The 20,771-nt window shown below is 42.6% G+C and overlaps 1 protein-coding gene across 3 annotated transcripts in view; it reads right to left on the bottom strand.

Moving 5' to 3' along the window:
* Nucleotides 1-20,771, bottom strand: part of SMAD4 (SMAD family member 4) — a 67,266-nt gene that overhangs the window by 7,472 nt on the left and 39,023 nt on the right. The window contains exons 3-10 of one of the 3 annotated variants that reach the window (XM_040337041.1): nucleotides 19,480-19,654; nucleotides 14,758-14,787; nucleotides 14,402-14,617; nucleotides 12,433-12,537; nucleotides 8,670-8,789; nucleotides 6,659-6,772; nucleotides 3,528-3,578; nucleotides 1,627-1,810 (exon numbers count right to left, since the gene is read on the bottom strand). In XM_040337041.1, the coding sequence (XP_040192975.1) occupies nucleotides 1,627-1,810; nucleotides 3,528-3,578; nucleotides 6,659-6,772; nucleotides 8,670-8,789; nucleotides 12,433-12,537; nucleotides 14,402-14,617; nucleotides 14,758-14,787; nucleotides 19,480-19,654 (995 nt within the window). The remainder of the gene's footprint in view (nucleotides 1-1,626; nucleotides 1,811-3,527; nucleotides 3,579-6,658; nucleotides 6,773-8,669; nucleotides 8,790-12,432; nucleotides 12,538-14,401; nucleotides 14,618-14,757; nucleotides 14,788-19,479; nucleotides 19,655-20,771) is intronic. The other 2 variants (XM_040337058.1, XM_040337050.1) reach the window with 2 other exon arrangements.

Raw genomic sequence — 20,771 nt, 5'->3', positions numbered from 1 at the left:
AAAAATGCAATGAATTTTAGTGCAAAACCACAGCATATAATACCCATTTTTGGTTAAAATATAAAAAGATGAGGTACATCAAGTAAATAGATTAAGACATTTAATGTCTTAAAATTGCGTGACATACAAAAACAGAGGGGAATGTAGCGCTGCATTCCCCTCTGTTTTTGTATATTCTGTTGGATTGTTGTACACAATTTTTAGTGCTAGCAGCTCATCATTTAATTTATATTTCAATCACCATTTTAATTCAGCGCAGCGCCAGCCTTTTGGCTTTTTCCTAATTTAAAATTGCGTGAGCCCGCGATATCGCCAACAACTATATCTCATTTTAATTTTTTTATTTTTATTTGATTGCTATCACAAGGGATAATAACCCCCTATGTGTTAACACTGGGCAAATGACAAATACGCTTTATGAAAAAATTAGGCGTCCAATAGACGGAAATGTCTCCCCTGTCCTTCACACCATCTAAAAAAGCACAGATTGGCTTGGTCAGATGTGTCTCCTGGCTTTACTGACCAGGAAATGGTGCATCTGAAACCCAAAGTGACATCACTTCGGTTTCATTGTTTGCATGCGAGATCAAGGCATGGATTTTCCTCAGCCTCACCGCAATCTCTCTCACTTAGCTGGCAGCTGTGTTCCCGAGCAACGGTAAGCACGGGAGAGCCCGGGCACCTCCACGCAGCCGACTCTGTGAAAGCGATCGGCAGCTATGGAGCTGCCGCATCACTTTCACTTTGAAGCTGGCTGAACAAAACCCTGTTACTACAGCCATCAGCTTGCGACTAAAGGCACTCTTTGAACGTATGTTCAAAGAGCTGAACTGGACATACAAGGACACAGAAGCTGAGAAAACGAATAGGACTTCAATTCAATTGAGGACAAGATTGTGCAACACTATCAGACTTCACTGGGACATTGGGAGAATATACTTACTTGTCTCAGCTACAAGTGATGGATAGAATGGCATGGAAAAAGACTGTATTGGCTTGCAAGTCGAATACTATACTGAAGATCCATGCACTATATACTAAAGGTTGTGAAAGTGCATGTTAAAGTGGCGTTCCACACAAAAGTGGAACTTTCGCTTTAAGGACTCCTAAGCCCCTGACATGACACATTTTGCATGTCTTTATTGGGGGGGGGCGCGACCTAGTTTTGAAAGCTACCCAGCTCCCACTTCTGCCTGCACCGCCTAGGTGACTCTCCTCCTCCCTCTAATCTTCTGGGACACGTCACAGGTCCCAGAAAATTGCTCTTCCTTTTAAGGCAGCGCAACTTGTGCATGCGCCGTGCGCACCCGGATGTGAAGCCACAAGCTGACACAGCCGGATGCCCACAGTAATGATGCCGGCGCAGGGAGGTGGGGAGAGAACCAAGGCTTCGGGGAGCCACATTGCTGGACCATGGGAAAGAGGAGGGTGCGTTTATTAAAAAAAGTCAGCTACACATTTTGTAGCTGCTGGCTTTTAATAAATTGAAAAACAAGTGGAACTCTGCTTTAAGCCAAATATTAACAGCAAGTCTTAAAGTGTGAACTGCAACTTTCCATACTTTAATAAAGCTTCATAAAACCTTGAGACTGTTGTGCTTATCCTGCTCTCCAGTATAAAGCTTACCTTGCTCTCTCAATAGCTTCTGTTCTATGTACATTGGACAGCTGACCTAAGCAGAAGCGATCACCGCCAGATGGGTCTACATAACCGTCCACGGTGACAATGGGGCAGTTTGAAGGGACTTTGAAGGTCTCGCCCACCTGAACATCCATTTCAAAGTAAGCAATAGAGCACCAATACTCAGGGGCTGCCGAGAAAGGAAAAACAATTAACCATACGCAAACATATTGTAAATTGTATAATAAAATGTGAGTGGGACCCCTTCTTGCACCTCTAGATAAACTGTACACTGACTCCTGGTGAGGACATATTAATCTACGTCATCCCGTTGACAGCCATCAGCCTGTGCAGAGCTGCCAACTGTGAACGCCAACTGTGAACCCCAGCTGTCCATGACCACTTCCATTCCCACCCACCATCAGGAACTACTCAGAGTGGTTATGCGATCACCATCTTGGCAAAAACCCATAATATAGTGAGGCCACTGTAGCTTGCAGAGGGTAAATACTGTAACTGCCAAATACAATTAGAGTATGAAAAAACAAATTCATATGCATACAAATATGTTTTCTGTAAAACATACCATCATCTACAATCTTTTCTTTATACGCAATTTCACAGAAATTGACATAGGAAACACTACATCTCCCTAAAAAAGGTTAAGTTTGAATTTTACAAAACCATTATTATTATTTTTTTTATGATATCAAGTCATTTTTGTGCATATCATGGACATTTAGTAATACCATGGGGGTGTGCAAAACTTCTAATGCCTATCTTTATGGTATAGCACAGGGGTTTCCAAACTTTCTATACAAAGGGCCAGTTTACTGTCCTTCAGACTTTAGGGGGGCCAGACGGTGGCCATGGGGTGTAGAAAATGTACTAACATCAGTTGGAGTGAACAATGCCCCATCTTCGGTGTCAATGAGAGGAATTGTCCCCCATCATTTCTGCAATTGAAAGAAATTATGTCCCATCGATGGTGCCTTTGGTAGGAATCATGCCCCATCGATGTAGTCTTTGGTAGGAATTATGTCCCATCGATGGCGTCTTTGGAAGGAATTATGTCCCATTGATGATGTCTTTGGTAGGAATCATGCCCCATCGATGGTGTCTTTGGAAGGAATTATGTCCCATTGATGGTGTCTTTGGAAGGAATCATGCCTTATCGATGGTGTCTTGGGGCCCTATTGTTAATGTCATTAGGAGGAATTGTGCCCCATCTTTGGTGTCATTCATAGGAATGGTCCACCGCCATTGATCTCATTGGGCCCCATTGTTGGTGATAGTGAATGAAATAGTGCCCCAGGGGCCGGATGAAAGCAAGCAAAGGGCCACATCCGCCCCCCGGGCCGCAGTTTGGAGACCTCTGGTATAGCAGAAAGACAACGTGGATCCCCTGTTACAGCAGGTGACTGACACTGACAATTAGTTGGTTCTTTGATGCTGCAGCATCTCCCTAAAATTAATGTAATTTAGAGCCAATTCACACTGACGTGTGCTAAAAAGTATGGAAAATGGTCCATCCATTTTAGTCACGTTTTAACGTCCCCTGTCATCCATTTGACATACATTTTGAAGTCTACTGGCATGCATGCACGGCATTATGGTGTTAATAGGACACGTTGGAAATTATTCTTTCAGATGTCCTTCCATTGATGTGCATTACAGTTGCGCTAATAAGCAGACCAATGCACTGGTGTGAATTGGCCCCTAAGATGGCATGGCTAGTCATAGTCATGTACATTTTTAAATGTACCACAGTGCTGATAAATAGAATAACTGAAGTAAATTAGTTCTGAAGCACCAATTTAAAAAAAGTTTCTTACACAACACTGTGAATATGATAATCAACTTTAAGAAAAAAAACAGGAATAATTTGCTTATAATTTATTGCTCACCTGGATGATTGGAAATTGGAGGCTGGAATGCAAGTTCATTGTGAACAGGCCCTGAAAAACACAATTCTTCCTTCTTAAATCACTTTACATAGATTTTTGAGATTACCATGATTTAAACCAAGTTACAACAATGTGGAAAAATCAGAGAAACCCAAAATATTCACGTAAAGAGATAATAAAATAAATATATATATTATATATATATATATATATATATATATATATATATTTTTTTTTATTATTATCTCTTTATCTCATTAGTGCCGTTTCCATAAAATGATAATCTCAGCGACTGAAAAATAGCAGATCCTTCATAAAAATGAAGAAAAACTATTTTGCCAACTACTACCAAATATCCGCTCCAGATTATAGCCAGTAGGTTGCTATAAACACCAATTTTCTTCTAATTTTACGAATCCGCCCCATTCATATGGCAACCAGCATCAAGGTACATAAATAAAATCTTCATTATAGCAATTCTCAGTGTTGGGGAGACACACGCACACACACCAGGGCTGATTTCCCTAAGAGAAAAGCGGCTGTTTACTTTGCAAAGTGGACATTTACTCTGAATATTAGTGAATAAGGAGAATTCAGGTACATTTTGCATACCCAACTGAGCAAGGGAAACTAAAAACTGGATTTTTTCTAGCATATGATTCCAAGTGATCACACAACCTTATTCACTTACATTCAAAGCGAACGAACCCTGCACCTTCAGTAAATTAACCCCATCGTATCAAACATTCTGAGTTTGTGAGTTGGGGGAGAATTTTCTTTTCTTTAAGGGAATTTAAATTGAAAAATTGTGGAAAGCAAACTGGTAAAAAGGAAATGGTTATAAATCTGTGAGACACCACGTCACTTTGCTAGCAGCCCACCTCGGCCCAAGCAAGGTACTCTCTAATGCCGCGTACACACGATCAGTCAAACCGATGAGAACGGTCTGATGGACCGTTTTCATCGGACCAAACCGATCGCGTGTGGGCCCCATCGGTTATTTATCCATAGGTTAAAAAAAAGCCAACTTGTTTTAAATTTAACCAATAGAAAAAAAACAATCGTTAGTAGCCACGTCCATCGGTTAAAAATCAACGCATGCTCAGAATCAAGTCGACGCATGCTTGGAAGCATTGAACTTCGTTTTTTTCCAGCACATTGTTGTGTTTTACGTCACCGCGTTCTGACACGATCGTTTTTTTAATCGATGGTGTGTAGGCACGACTGACCATCAGTCAGCTTCATCAGTTAACCGATGAAAACGGTCCATCAGACTGTTCTCATCGGATGGACCGATCGTGTGTAATTGGCATTAGATTTGTAGTTCTCTTCGGGCTAACTGCTCTGTCAGAGACACGTTTTGGATATTGGGACCTTCCCCATTCGGCAGTGCTCATGCCTGAAAGGATGATCACCCGGGGACTGACGGGGGCATCGTTACATCATTGATGTATCACTAAGTTCCAACATCATCCTACCAGTGAGGTGGGGTGTTATCAGGAGTTATTGTCCCTCTGAATTGGCAGGCAACAGTGGGGGAGATTTACTAAAATGACTATATTTTCATATTCCAATAAACTTTACTTGGAGCCCACGTGAGGAGCAGCTGTTTCTTATTTTGACAATTTACCACGGAGGCGAGCCATGGCTAGCACTCAGGTGTGTGTTCCAGTGGACGTCTCAGTTACACCTGGAGCAGCGAGTTCTTTTAATTTAAAGCAGCTTGTGGATTTGCCTTTAGTAAATAAACCCCATAGCACTTTAGATCTTGATAAAACAGAGGGGACGCAAGTTATTTATGATCCTGACTTTACAACAACCACTTTATATTTTGGCAATAAAATCTGGAAGCCAATTGGTTTCTATGCAGAGCTGCACCAGATTTTTCCCTCTCCGGTTTTAGTAAAACAACCCCATTGTTCCTGTGCGATTCACATGCAGTTCCTCACTCTGGAAGAAACTCCTGCATGCCTAGGAACCTCCCATCTTACTTGCGTATTATCATCCAAATTCTGGACTTGGAAAGCCCTGGTTCACATTGGTGCGATCACATGCCAAATCGGTGTGCGCTGCATTTGCGGCGCCACACCGATATCCAAAAGCAGTTTCTGTACTACTTTTGATGATTTTCAGGGTGCGATTTCCATTGATGTCTCTGAAATCGTCCCCGAAAATCGGGACTGACATGCGGGAATGAAATCAGCTGAACTCGCACGATTTAATTCCTGCACTTAGACCAGTTTCACACTGAGGAGTTTTTCAGGGGTTACAGCGCTAAAATTAGCACCTAAATACCGCCTGAAAAACTCCTGCCCAGCCTTCTCAATGTGAAAGCCCGAGGGCTTTCACACTCAGGCGATGCGCTGGCAGGAGAGAAAAAAATCTCCTGCAACTAGCATCTTTGGAGGGGTGAGAGGAGCGGTATGTATACCGCTCCTTCCCATTTAAACCAATGGGAAACCGCGGTATTAACCATTTATCGGCCGCTAGCGGGGGTTAATAACGCACCGCTAGCGGCCGAATCCCACGGCAATTCCAACGGTATAGCGCCGCTATTTTTAGCGGCGCTATACCGCCACCGCGCCTCCCGCCCCAGTGTGAAAGGGGCCTTAGTGTGAACCTGGGCTACATGTTGCTAAGCAGGGCTCAGATTTATGCATTCTGCACCGCAGAGTGGGATGAGAGTGCATGCCAGATTGTGCCAAACCTGGGTTCTATGGCTACCAGAAGAAATACAATTTGTTACAAGCACCCTGTAGTGTCTGCTGGTAGACAAAGGCATTATTATAACATTTCCTAATGTCAGATGTCCTTTGAAAGGTCCGCCCACAACTGAGTTTGTGTATGAATAGAGCAGGGCTTAGAAATACAACAGCTTCATGCTAAACTAAATTAATATGAGGTGATAACCTAAAGCGATTGTCTCGGGGGGGGTTCCTGTTCCACCAAAGATCATAGTCTTCGCTTATGCAAACTATAAAGACTACAGATTGACATCCGTAAAATTGTTAGCCAATTGTTGCTTGGAAATGACATACTATAGCCTAGAGCCCAATAAGTAAAAAAGACATGGATGGAACTGATCAATGTATTTAAAACATTGGGGGGAAAAAAAAAAAAAAAAAACTTACAGTAATGTCCGGGATGGGGCATGGGTGGATGGTGCTGAAGATGTCCGTTCTGGTGGTGAGACATATTGGGTGTGTAAGCTGCTGTTCTACTTCCAGTCCAGGTTGTGGTACTGTCTACAACATCACACAGAAGATGGTTACTACTCCGGCCCTTATTCTGGGAGCCGTGTCAACAATATGTCTCAGGGGTGGAATTTAAAATAAAGCAGCTATGATATTTCATGCAAAATAAAATGAATCAAAAAAAAAATCTGCAGAGTGTTATGGAGGGATGACTGGTCTCCAGCTTCTAAGCTGGGATGGCAGAAATTGTGAATGCTGCTGATTTACAAAAATTAAGGGCTTCTAATCAACATGGCAGCCGTACTGTAACCAGAAAGCTGAATTCATCAAGGAGAAACGTACGCAGTCATTTCTTAAGGCCCCTTTCACACTGGGGCATTATTCAAGCGTTTTTCAGGCACTTTGGCATTAAAAAAAAAAGCCTGTAAAGCACCTGAAAGAAGCCTCATCTGCAATCCCAATGTGAAAGACAATGTCAATCTGGGTGTTTGTGCAGTTCTTGGATGTCCTCACAAATAGTCTGCCACAGATCAGCCCCTGCTACAAAGTTACGGTTTATGTTGAAGTCTGATCACTGAAGGAGAAGAGACTAAGGCCTCATTCACACTTAGCCGTTCGGGTCCGTCTGTCACGGACCTGAACGGCCGCTCCATGCATCGCTATGGAGCGTCAGATGTCAGCGGAGACATGTCCGCCGACATCTGACCCGATCCGCTAAAAACAGACGTATGGGGGCCACGTCCCCATCCGTCCATGCAAATCGGATCGGGTAAGATCTGATGAAAACGGACATGCTGTCCGTTTTCATCAGATCGCTCCATAGGGAGACAGTGGTGCCTGACAAGCCCCTCCCCGCTCAGTGAGCAGAGAGGAGCTTGTCATCCGTCGGCTCAGTGGAGATCTGCGGACTGATCTCCCGTTGAGCCGACGGAGTCCGCCAAGTGTGAATGAGGCCTAAGACCCCATACACACTATTAGATTTTCTGCAGATTTCTGTCTTCAGATTTACCAAAACCATGTAGTGCAAGTGCCTGCCTGATTGCATAATTGAAACGCTTAAGGTTTAACCTCATATTATATGGTTTTGGTAAATCTGAAGACAAAAATCTGCAGAAAATCTAATAGTGTGTATGGGGCATAAGAATCCATAAACACATTTTTTACCAAAACCATATAATATGAGGTTAAACCTTAAGCGTTTCAATTATGCAATCAGGCAGGCACTTGCACTACATGGTTTTGGTAAATCTGAAGACCGAAATCTGTAGAAAATCCAATAGTGTGTATGGGGTCTAAGCCAATGCATTCTTCTGCCTGTAGAAGAGAGCATCATCGCAGTCTAGGCAAAATAATAAAATCTGAGCACCAGGGCAGGTTAATGATGAAAAAGGTAAAGGTTTTGTTTACGGTTGCTATATTGCGACAGGTTAGGCCCCTTTCACGCGGACGGACCGATCAGATCTACCCGTTTTTCAGGCAGACCCGATCGGGCCATTCATTATTTTCTACGCCAACATCCGAGCGTATCCGGTAACAGCAGATGGATAGGGATCTGTTCCCCATCTGCCTAGCGGATCGGATGACAGAAGGCTGTGTCCGTATCCGTTCTCCATCAGCAAAGTGGACACGGACCTGTCATCCACCTCCTCAGCAGGGATCAGCGGAGAGACCCCCGCTAAGCAGGCGGATCCGCCAGTGTGAAAGGGGTCTTAGGATTTATTTAATGAAGACTTGCAAAGTTGCTGAAAACATCCACTTTACACAATCCAACAACTTATTATTAATGCTACCCAGCAACTGAGTTCTTTAGCGGCTAACTGGGGATCTTGCATTTTGTACTATATCCTAATCTGACAATTCTGATAGCAAGACCCGCAGCTTAACAAATACGCAGCGAATAGACAGATTTGTTTATCTTGAAGGGTCTTGACAGCTGCAGGCCACTTACTGTGATGATATGTGGCCGGTTGAGCACTGAAGCCATTTTGCGGCGTCCCCTGAGGCGGCACAGAGGCAATCTGCAGCAGTCCATCAGCGTGTGAAGCTGCCAATAAACTGGCAGGCTGACCTGAGGGGAAAAAAAACATCTTCAGTCTTGTGCAATCGATACTGCCAATAGGTTTCTGTGGGCACGTCGTGTTTGCAAGGAGGAGAGGCGTCAACACCTCTCAAATAAAGAATAGAAATCATCGCCTGACGCAAAGATCGGTATGAAGCACACAAAACTAGACCAATTCTAAACAGCAGAGGGTCCGTAAGTAACCAGCATCTTCAAAAGCATAATAGCAGCCTTATAGCTTTATATCTTGACAGGTTTGTTAAAAAAAAAAAAAAAAAGTTTGTGTGCAGTGTGGTGCATTGAAAACGTATGTAAAATGCACCATAGACACCCATTTACATACCTGCATTTAAAAAAAACACTTAGTTTAGGTATTTAGTGGTCAACTTTAAAGTGCAGGTTCACCTTTACAGAAAAAAAACATAAAAAAAAAAAAAAAAGTGACCTACCACCGGACCCCCCTCCCCACCACTGTACTTACCCCCCGCGACCCTGAGCGGTCAAGGTTTCCACAAACCGCGCCAACAGTCCAAGGTTTTGAAATCCCTGCTGCTTTCTCTCCATTTAGAGCTGCCAGTACAGACCATATGGATTCTGATTGGTCAGCACCGTCTATTGAATGCTGCTGGTTGATTAGAACTCATCAGCTCTGTACCGGCAGCGCTGGCCAGAGAGCAGAGAAAGCAGCAGGGATTTCAAATCCTTGGACTATTGGCACGGTTTGTGGAAACCTTGACAGCTCAGGGTCGTGGGGGGTAAGGACAGCGGGGACTAGGGGTTGGGGAGGGGGTCCGATGGTAGGTCACCTCTACAGAGATTTTCTGCAAAAGGTAAACACTTAAAATTTTAGCTAAATCAACATTTTCTAAATACAAGAAACATCTCACTAACCACTGAGACCTTCTGAGCCTTTTCTTTCTAATAGGATGGTGTCCCAGAACAGAGATTATATATCTGGTCAGAGCAGTCACATGACCACACTGGACTATTGCTAGTATTAGGATTCTATACTGCCTCTGAATCTGTGTAGTGGAGTCTTTGTGTGTCCAGCAAGGCTAATAAACATTCCAATTGTGCCCGTTTATCAGGCGGACCTAATCCTAACCTCCATTCACCTCTATGGAGAGGTGGGGTTCGTTTACACCCACCTATATCCAATCCGATAAATAAATAAAAATAATAATTCGTCCAGCGAATCGGATGGCAGTTGGGTGTAAAACAACAGTTTGTTTACATCCGACTGCCTATAGAGAGCAGCAGGCTGTGTCCGTGTCCATCCTACAACCACCTGCTCAGCTGGGATCAGTGGACAGGTCCCCCCGCTGAGCAAGCTGATCGCAGCCGGAGTCCATCCCGTGTGAAAAGGGGATTAACTCAGGCTGGCATGAGATGACATTTACTGCAGAAAAGACTCAAAGAAGTGGGGAGGGCATTGTGAGCTCCCCCCCCCCCCCCACAAATAGAGCTTTCTTTTGGTGGTATTTGACCACCTCTGCGGTTTTTATTTTTTTGAGCTATAAACAAAAAAAGAAGGGCGACAATTTTGAAAAATATATATAATTTTTTTTACTTTCTTCTATAAAACATACCCATTTTTTTTTTTTAATCCAATTTCTTCATCAATTTAGGCCAATATGTAGTAGATAGAGTAGTGTGGGCTGAGGATGAATCCACTAGTGCAAGAAACGTGCTCATTGGCATCATTCCATAAACATTATTTTTTTCTTTTCCAAAAATAAGGTACTAGATAGTAGTGCGGGACTTAACATATGCCTCAAAAAACATTATTTAATACATAGGTGCTTTTTTACCCGACTTATTTTGATCTATGTATTAAATAAAATGTGAATAAAGTGACAGTGCTTTTGCGCTAATATGGACCCTCAATGAATAAAACCCTAAACAAAGTGTAGCAATAAGGTGCTGCAAAACCTGAAGTGTTTACAATACACACAAATATATTTTATTAAATAAAATGTACCTTTGGCATTTCATGTATTTTGAGGCATATGTAAAGTCCCACACAACTATGCCGTACCCATTCTCTTTTCCAAAAATTAGGCCAATATGTATTCTGCTACATATTTTTGTTAAAAAAAATCCCAATAAGCGTATATTGATTGGCTTGCGCAAAAGTTATAGGGCCAGATCCAGAGAGCAAGTACGCCGGCGTATCTACTGATACTCCGGCGTACTTTCAAATTTGCCGCGTCGTATCTTTAGTTTGAATCCTCAAACCAAGATACGACGGCATTTGGGTAAGATCCGACAGGCGTACGGCTTCGTACGCCTTCGGATCTTAGATGCAATACTTCTGCGCCCTCTGGGTGGAGTTTGCGTCGTTTTCCGTGTCGGGTATGCAAATTAGCGATTTACGACGATCCACGAACGTACGCGCGGCCGTCGCATTTTCTAACGTCGTCTGTAGTCGGCTTTTTCCGGCGTATAGTTAAAGCTGGTATTTTGCGGCGTATAGATAGACTTGCCATGTTAAGTATGGCCGTCGTTCCCGCGTGCGCAGTTCAATCGGCGCGGGGACGCGCTTCATTTAAATGAAACCCGCCCAATTTGAAATCGCCAGAAATGCACTACGCCGCCGTAACTTACGGGGCGAACTCGATGAGGATTCGAATATACACCAGGTAAGGTACGGCGGCGTAGTGTATCTCTGATACGCTGCGCCGATCGAAATGTATGTGGATCTGGCCCATAGGGTCTACAAACTATTGGATATTTTTGTATTTATTTTACTAGGAATGGTGGCGATCAGCGATTTTTAGCGGGACTGCGACATTGCGGAGGACAAAAATCGCACACTTGACACTTTTTGGGGACCAGTGACATTATTACAGTGATCAGTGCAAAAAATATGCACTGTCATTGTACCAATGACACTGGCAAGGAAGGGGATAATATCAGGGGCGATCAAAGGGAGTGCTTTCTAACTGTGGGGGATGTGCTTTGACTGGGGAAAGAGAAACCCGTGTTTCTGCTTAGCAGAAACCCAAGATCTCTCTTTCCCTATGACAGAACGTCGGTCTGCCTTGTTTACATAGACAGACCACAGTTCTTCCTCTCCTGTGAACAATCCGCAGGTCCTGGCGAACATTGCATCTGCCGGACTCGCTGATTGGCTCCTACTGTGTTCAATCATAGCGGGAGCGTGTCGCCAGCGGCGAGCGCCACAGACCTTGTGCACAAAATCACGTACAGGAGAGCCACCCAGCTGTAGTATATATGCGTGGGGCGGTCATTAGAAGGTTAATGTACATTTATAGAAATGCAACAATACACTTTAACACATTGCAGGTCACCTAAATACACACACAAAAAAAAAAAGGTCAAAATGCTCTTCAGAAGAGCAGCAAATATAAAACTACAATTTCAACAATAGTTTGTTGAAACATCTTGTTTCTATTGCACATAGAGGCTCTACGATTATCTAGTGTAACCAACAGGAAATCGGTAAGTTTCAACGATCTGTTTATATTATATAACAGGAAACAAACCCTTCAGTATTTCACCATACAAAATTGCATAAAAATTAAAGTGTATGCAATCCTTAAAACTGTTTCTATTTCCTCTCTTTTGGTCCAGTAAATATACCATTAAAACAAGTTTTGTTATATCGGTTTGACAATTTCAACAATACCTGTCGATTTTGCAAGAAATCTTGTGAGCTGACAACTTCCTGTGCTCTCTGCCTGTGAACATGGAGGGGTTATGGAGATGAAGAGAGGTCTGTGTTCATGGTAATCTATTAGAGATAAAGAAGGCAGGACTGACCTCACCTGCTCAGAAATTCAGAGTTGTGTTGTCATGTAAAAAGAGAAAGCAGGAGCACACTATTTCTGGTATATCAACAGGTACTCTTTTCTGTACTAGCAGTGTGTTTAAAAAAAAGGAATCAAACATGAGGAAATGTGCATTGTATTGCAGAGATGTATGCTTTTGCTCACCACACCCCTTCACTGACCTCTGTAGCTACAGCTACTGTGGAGAAACGTATTCTCAGTGTTAGCAGCTGAAACTATACAGTTTTACTTTCAGTGTCTGAGAAGCTCGGCTCCCCCTCCCAGCAGGGAGTTGCAGCCTGCTAGCCTTCTTATCTTTAATGTTAACACAGAGCGTCGTCACCCTTACACCAGGAAGCTAGGGTCATCAGTTTGAATCCCAAACCTGGCACCACCTGCACAGGGTTTGCATGTTCTCCCTGTGCCTGCGTAGGTTTCCTCCAGTTTCCTCTCACACTCTAAAGGCATGTTGGTAGGTTAAATGGCTCCTGTCAAGGATGGCCCTAGTATGTGTATGTATGAATGTGAGTTAGGAAACTTAGATTGTAAGCTCCTTGAGGGCAGGGACTGATGTGAATGTACAAGAGATAGATATATCTATATCGCTATCTAGATATGTATCTATCCACACACATTATCCATCTCTCTCTCTGTATCCATCTCTCTCTCTGTATCCATCTCTCTCTCTGTATCCATCTCTCTCTCTGTATCCATCTCTCTCTCTGTATCCATCTCTCTCTGTATCCATCTCTCTCTGTATCCATCTCTCTCTCTCTCTGTATCCATCTCTCTCTCTCTCTGTGTCCATCTCTCTCTCTCTGTGTCCATCTCTCTCTCTCTGTGTCCATCTCTCTCTCTGTGTCCATCTCTCTCTCTCTGTGTCCATCTCTCTCTCTCTGTATCCATCTCTCTCTCTCTCTGTATCCATCTCTCTCTCTCTCTGTATCCATCTCTCTCTCTCTCTGTATCCATCTCTCTCTCTATATATATATCTCTCTCTCTATATATCCATCTCTCTCTCTATATATCCATCTCTCTCTCTATATATCCATCTCTCTCTCTATATCCATCTCTCTCTCTATATCCATCTCTCTCTCTATATCCATCTCTCTCTCTCTCTATATCCATCTCTCTCTCTATACCTATATCTCTCTATACCTATCTCTCTATACCTATCTATCTCTCTATATCTATCTATCTCTCTCTATCTCTCTATATCTATCTCTCTATATCTATCTCTCTATATCTATCTCTCTATATCTATCTCTCTATATCTATCTCTCTATATCTATCTCTCTATATCTATCTCTCTATATCTATATCTATCTCTCTCTCTATATCTATCTCTCTCTCTATATCTATATCTATCTCTCTATATCTATATCCATCTCTCTCTCTCTCTATATCTATATCCATCTCTCTCTATATCTATATCCATCTCTCTCTCTCTATATCTATATCCATCTCTCTCTCTCTATATCCATCTCTCTCTCTATATCTATATCCATCTCTCTCTCTATATCTATATCCATCTCTATATAATATATATATATGATAGAGAGACTATACAAGTACCTGTAATAAATAAAAATCATAGGGCACATCTGTATTGAACTATACCAAGGGGAACCATTTGCACAGATAATTCGGGTTTACAGAAACTAAGTTCCAGAAGCTATTTTACAAATGTCATCTTGATTTTAAAAAAAACAAAAAAAAAATCAGGCCAGAAATTCTGCATCCATTTTTATACCACCTGTCCCTACGATGTCCTTGCACTTTTTAAGAAGAGCCATAACTTGTACGAGATACAAAGATGTTACTTACTGGTTGAAGGAACAGGTATGCTGGAGAAGGACGAAGGATTGGGGGTGCTCGGCTCGCTGGGTGCCAGCATTGAAGCATTGCTGTAGCTCTCGCTGGATGACCTGTTACTTGGCGGGTGCTGAATTGTCTGAATAGAATGTCCATCAGAAGAGGAGATGCTCTGCTGTGCTTCATAGTCATGGCCATATTCATCCTTCACTAGCAAGCCAGATGGCGCTACAACACAACAAGCACACCAGCATAGGTAAGTCTACATCAATTTTATATTTTTAATTATACTTAACTAGCGGTAAAGTTTTTTTTTTTTTTTATGTGTAAAATGTACTGCACACAGCCTGTCAGAACAAAAAACTTACCAGTGCTTTGCAATGTGAGCCCGGACAAGTCTGAAAGACAAAAATAAAAAAGATCAGACTTGCAAAATAAAGATCAAATTAAAGAGTGGCGAAAGGTCCATATATATATATACACACACACAATATATATATATACATACACACACACATATATACACACATACCCCTTAATTCACCAAGCTACAAAGAATGCCTTATTTACTTAACCACTTAACGCCCGCCGCACGACTATTTCCGTCCGCAAAATGGCACGGACAGGCAGAAGGGCGTATATATACGTCCTTGCCTTTTTGCGCGGGTCGGGAAACTGCGTGCGGCGGGCGGATTCCCTCGGGGAGCGATCCGGGACAATGGCGCGAGTGTTCGTTTATAGCCGCCCCGTCGCGATCGCTTCCCGGAGCTGAAGAACGGGGAGAGCCGTATGTTAACACGGCTTCCCCGTGGCGGCGTATCGATCGTGTCATCCCCTTTATAGGGGAGACACAATCGATGACATCAGACCTACAGCCACACCCCCTACTGTTGTAAACACACACTAGGTGAACACGAACTCCTACAGCGCCCCCTGTGGTTAACTCCCAAACTGCAACTGTCATTTTCACAATAAACAATGCAATTTAAATGCATTTTTTGCTGTGAAAATGACAATGGTCCCAAAAATGTGTCAAAATTGTCCGAAGTGTCCGCCATAATGTCGCAGTCACGAAAAAAATCGCTGATCGCCGCCATTAGTAAAAAAAAAAAAAATTAATAAAAATATCCCCTATTTTGTAAACGTTATACATTTTGCGCAAACCAATCGATAAACGCTTATTGCGATTTTTTTTACCAAAAATAGGTAGAATACCTTTCGGCCTAAACTGAGGGAAAAAAATGTTATATATGTTTTTGGGGGATATTTATTATAGCAAAAAGTAAAAAATATTGAATTTTTTTCAAAATTGTTGCTCTATTTTTGTTTATAGTGCAAAAAATAAAAACCGCAGAGGTGATCAAATACCACCAAAAGAAAGCTCTATTTGTGGGGAAAAAAGGACGCCAATTTTGTTTGGGAGCCACGTCGCACGACCGCGCAATTGTCTGTTAAAGCGAGGCAGTGCCGAATCGCAAAACCTGGCCTGGGCATTTAGCTGCCTAAAGGTCCGGGGCTTAAGAGGTTAAAGACCAATATTTTCAGAAACACGCCAAAAATAAAATAATTGCTGACAAAAAGCATAGGAAGTACCTGTAAAACCTTTTATTTTTGTAATATCCTCCCATAGTGCATGGCACACTGGAACAAACTGGGAGTTGCTTGGGCATGGTACAGTGCAGGGAGCGCACAAGCTTGACCTTCCCAGTTGTACGATACTTACAGTCCAATATGAAGCACTAGGTGATGACACAGGAAGCTGCAACAGCTAACAAAGACTCTTTTAGCTAAACAGGGGCAAGAATGGCTAAACAAAACTAATATTTTGGAAGGCAAGACTTGAATTTAAAAGTGGTTGTACACCCTGTACAACCCCATTTACCTACATGTAAGCCTAGATTAAGGCTTACCTGTAGGTGCTGAAAATATCTCCTAAACCTCCACGGTTTAGGAGATATTTACAATTCCCTGTACGAAGATTTCTACTGCGCATGCGCCCTTTAGAAAGAGAAGGCTGTGTCATTTCTAGATGGGGTTATGCCGTTACTGACGTCACGCGACTCCGGACAGTCACAGAGCCGAAGTCCACGACCCCAGAAAGAAGAGGACTGAATATGGACACTTCCAGCCAGCGGTGACATCGCAGGCTTCTGTTTCAGGCAAGTGCGATGCATAGTAGCCCATTATATGCTTTACCTTTGCAGGGGAATAAAGAGGAAGAAAAGGAATGCAAAAGGAATTGCAAAAAGGAATTATTTGTAATCATTTATTGAAAATAGTAGCTAGCATGCATGTACAGTACAGACCAAAAGTTTGGACACACCTTCTCATTCAAAGAGTTTTCTTTGTTTTCATGACTATGAAAATTGTAGATTCACACTGAAGGCATGAAAACTATGAATGAACACATGTGGAATTATACATAACAAAAAAGTGTGAAACAACTGAAAATAGATTTCATATTCTAGGTTCTTCCACCTTTTGCAGCAGACACATCTCTAGAACTGGTAAGAGGAGACTGTGTGAATCAGGCCTTCATGGTAGAATATCTGCTAGGAAACCACTGCTAAAGAAAGGCAACAAGCAGAAGAGACTTGTTTGGGCTAAAGAACACAAGGGATGGACATTAGACCAGTGGAAATCTGTGCTTTGGTCTGATGAGTCCAAACTTGAGATCTTTGGTTCCAACCCCCGTGTCTTTGTGCGACGCAGAAAAGGTGAACGGATGGACTCTACATGCCTGGTTCCCACTGTGAAGCATGGAGGAGGAGGTGTGATGGTGTGGGGGTGCTTTGCTGGTGACACTGTTGGGGATTTAATCAAAATTGAAGGCATACTGAACCAGCATGGCTACCACAGCATCTTGCAGCGGCATGCTATTCCATCCGGTTTGCGTTTAGTTGGACCATCATTTATTTTTCAACAGGACAATGACCCCAAACACACCTCCAGGCTGTGTAAGGGCTATTTGACCAAGAAGGAGAGTGATGGGGTGCTGCGCCAGGTGACTACCTCTTGTAGCTCATCAAGAGAATGCCAAGAGTGTGCCAAGCAGTAATCAAAGCAAAAGGTGGCTACTTTGAAGAACCTCGAATATGAAATATATTTTATTTATATTTAGTTTTGATGCCTTCAGTGTAAATCTACAATTTTCATTGTCATGAAAATAAAGAAAACTCTTTGAATGAGAAGGTGTGTCCAAACTTTTGGTCTGTACTGTATGTATATATATATATATATATATATATATATATATCCCTGAGTTTAGGCCAGGGAATCAGCGTTTATTAATTGGTTTGCGCAAAAGTTATAGCAGCTACAAAAAAGATGATCGTTTTAATGGCATTTTTATTAATATTTTTTTTCTTACTAGTAATTGCAGCGATCAGCTATTTTTATTGTGACTTTATGGCAGACACTTGACACATTTTTGGGACCATTGTCATTTTTACAGCGATCAATGCTATAAAAATGCACAGATTACTGTAAAAATGACACTAGCAGTAAAGGGGTTAACCACTAGGTGGCGCTGCAGGGGGTTAAGTCAGTACTAGAGAGTGATTCTTACTGTTAGGGGGCGTGGCTACACGTGACACATCACTGATGACCGTTCCTGATCATGGGGAACAGCCATCAGTGACAGTGTCACTACACAGAATAGGGGAATGCCTTGTTTACAAAGGCATCCCCCCTGTTCTGCCTTTGCTGACTGCAATCGCGGGCCGCTCAGGAACATCGAGATCCCGGGACCCACGAGCACACTCATTAAGCACGCAGGGGGCGTGCGCACTCACTGGGCGGCAAATTTAAAGGGACATACAGGTACGCCAATGAGCCTGCCTGTGCCATTGTGTCGACGTACATCTGGTTTGGTTAGAATCAAACTAATTGCCATAAAAGCAGCTAGCTGCATAACAATTCAGGGTACATTCAGACCTAAGAGTTGCAGCAACATGCGTTTCGAGATCTGAATGCCACCCAAATATACTAAACCACTCTCAATGAACCTGCATTGCAGCATACTAATACTAGTGTCCATTGGGGTGCGCTGTGTAGGCATTCCTCCACATATCTGCCAACTGGGATAAAGGTTTTCTATTTTTTTTTCTCTCTCTTGCATTGAATATATTTTTTATCCAAATTTTCTGGTTCCCACACTATTGAGCTGTCCATCAATCAGATTTATCTAGCAGCTGCTGTGCCGATTATGTCTTATTCTAGGACCACGCTGCGGCTCCATCATTATGATTTATAGTATAAACTCATTTATTGCATTGAAATCCTGTTAAAATTATGAATAATTAATTATATGGATTGCAACTTTTTAATTGAATTCAATTAAAGATTAAAAATATTATTAAGATATATAAAAATAAATAAAAAACACCTCTGCCTTTACAACTCCATTAAAATGGTAAGAATTTTTCCCTGAAGTGAAGGGACCCTGCATCAGCTGATGTAGATGGTAGAAGCCACAGAGGATGTTAAAAGGGGTTGTAAAGGTAAAAAAAAAAAAATCCCTAAATAGCTTCCTTTACCTTAGTGCAGTCCTCCTTCACTTACCTCATCCTTCCATTTTGCTTTTAAATGTCCTTATTTCTTCTGAGAAATCCTCACTTCCTGCTCTTCTGTCTGTAACTCCACACAGTAAAGCAAGGCTTTCTCCCTGGTGTGAAGAAAGCCTCTTGAGGGGGTGAGCAGGAGTCAGGAGGCTCTCTACTTTGCAGATAGAGAAAGGAGCTGTGTGTTAGTGGGCGTCCTGACACTCCTGCTCGCCCCCTCAAGAGGCTTTTTCCACACCAGGGAGAAAGCCTCACATTACTGTGTGGAGTTACAGACAGAAGAACAGGAAGTGAGGATTTCTCAGAAGAAAAAGGACATTTAAAAGCAAAATGGAAGGATGAGGTAAGTGAAGGAGGACTGCACTAAGGTAAAGGAAGCTATTTAGGGAAAACAATTTTTACCCTTACAACCCCTTTAAATCTTTTCAAACATTTCTATTGCTTGTATTAGAAGCACAGGGCTCCTAAACACTCAAATCCCACATTCCCTCCTTCACCATTGGATAAAATCCCACAAGAGACTCTTACCTATCCCTGGGGACACAACACGTTCATAGTGATAAGGATTCACACAGACGCTGTCGCATTTCAAATCGAATGCATACTGACAGTACTTGACATGCTTCAATTCATTCTTATGAAGATCTGGCCATCTCCAGAGTCGGGCATATATGACGTGAGGGAAGCCTTTTCTACCAGCCACCTGTCAGGATATAATGAACAATGTGTAAGATTTCTGATTCATACAGATTACGGTAATCGTGAATGTCATTTGAATTTTTTTAAAACACAGGTTTATACGTTCCCGCTCTGTGTAATGGAAATGCAAACATCCGCTTCTCATGGCCCTTGATGGCGCTCCTGGTTCCTCTCTGGCGAGAGCCTCATAGAAAGCCACCATCTATGGGGGCATTCCTGCGGGCTCGCTCATGAGCCTTGCTGTCTGCGTTTGTAGACACAGACAGCAGGACTCAGCCCCGCCCCATTGTCACTGGCTTTGATTAACAGCAGCGAGAGCCAATGGCTCAGTGGGACCAGGAAGTATAGATAAGAGCTGCAGACATGGTTTGGTATTCTTTTTTTTGCATAGTTCTATTGGTAGACCAACGTAAATATCCATGTGGCCATCCATACCTGCAGAATACAGAAATCACTAGAGTAGGCACTCAAGTGATCATCCCTAGCTTCTGCATCCCATACCGAGTGGCTGTCCTGCTACGTAGTACACAAAGGGGGTCGCTTGCCCACTAAGCATGGGCACCATTTAAAGAACACCCTGCATTTTCTAAATTAATCCAAAGTGTTTTCTGATTGAATGAGGTAGAGGCGGGTGGTGACATCGCAATCTCTATCCCATTCAGAGAACACTTTGCATTTCAATGCAAGGGGTTCTGAAACTGCCTCCCAATGCTGAACAAATGACTTTGCGTGTTCACTATGCAGCAGGGCAGGTGCTACGCATGGGATCTAGAGGCAATCAGCTAGGAATACCTAAACTTCAGAGTTCAGATTTAAAATAGAACTAAAAGGCATTTAGCAAGTGAGGATTATGGACCTCGTTTGTGCACTGGTGTGCAGTCATGTTGGAACAGGAAGGGGCCATACCCAAACTGTTCCCACAAAGTTTGGAGCATGAAATTGTCCAAAATGTCTTGGTATGCCGACGCCCTAAGAGTTCCCTTCACTGGAACTAACAGGGAAAGTCCAACCCCTGAAAAACAACCCCCCCACCATAAAATCCCCCCTCCACCAAATGATTTGGACCAGTGCACAAGGCAAGGTCCATAAAAGACATAGATGAGCGAGTTTGGGGTGGAGGA

Source organism: Rana temporaria, chromosome 1 (genome assembly GCF_905171775.1).
Source record: "Rana temporaria chromosome 1, aRanTem1.1, whole genome shotgun sequence".
NCBI classification, from domain to species: domain Eukaryota; kingdom Metazoa; phylum Chordata; class Amphibia; order Anura; family Ranidae; genus Rana; species Rana temporaria.
Note: the sequence above shows the minus strand (reverse complement) of the source record. Positions and strands in the feature narration are given on the sequence as shown.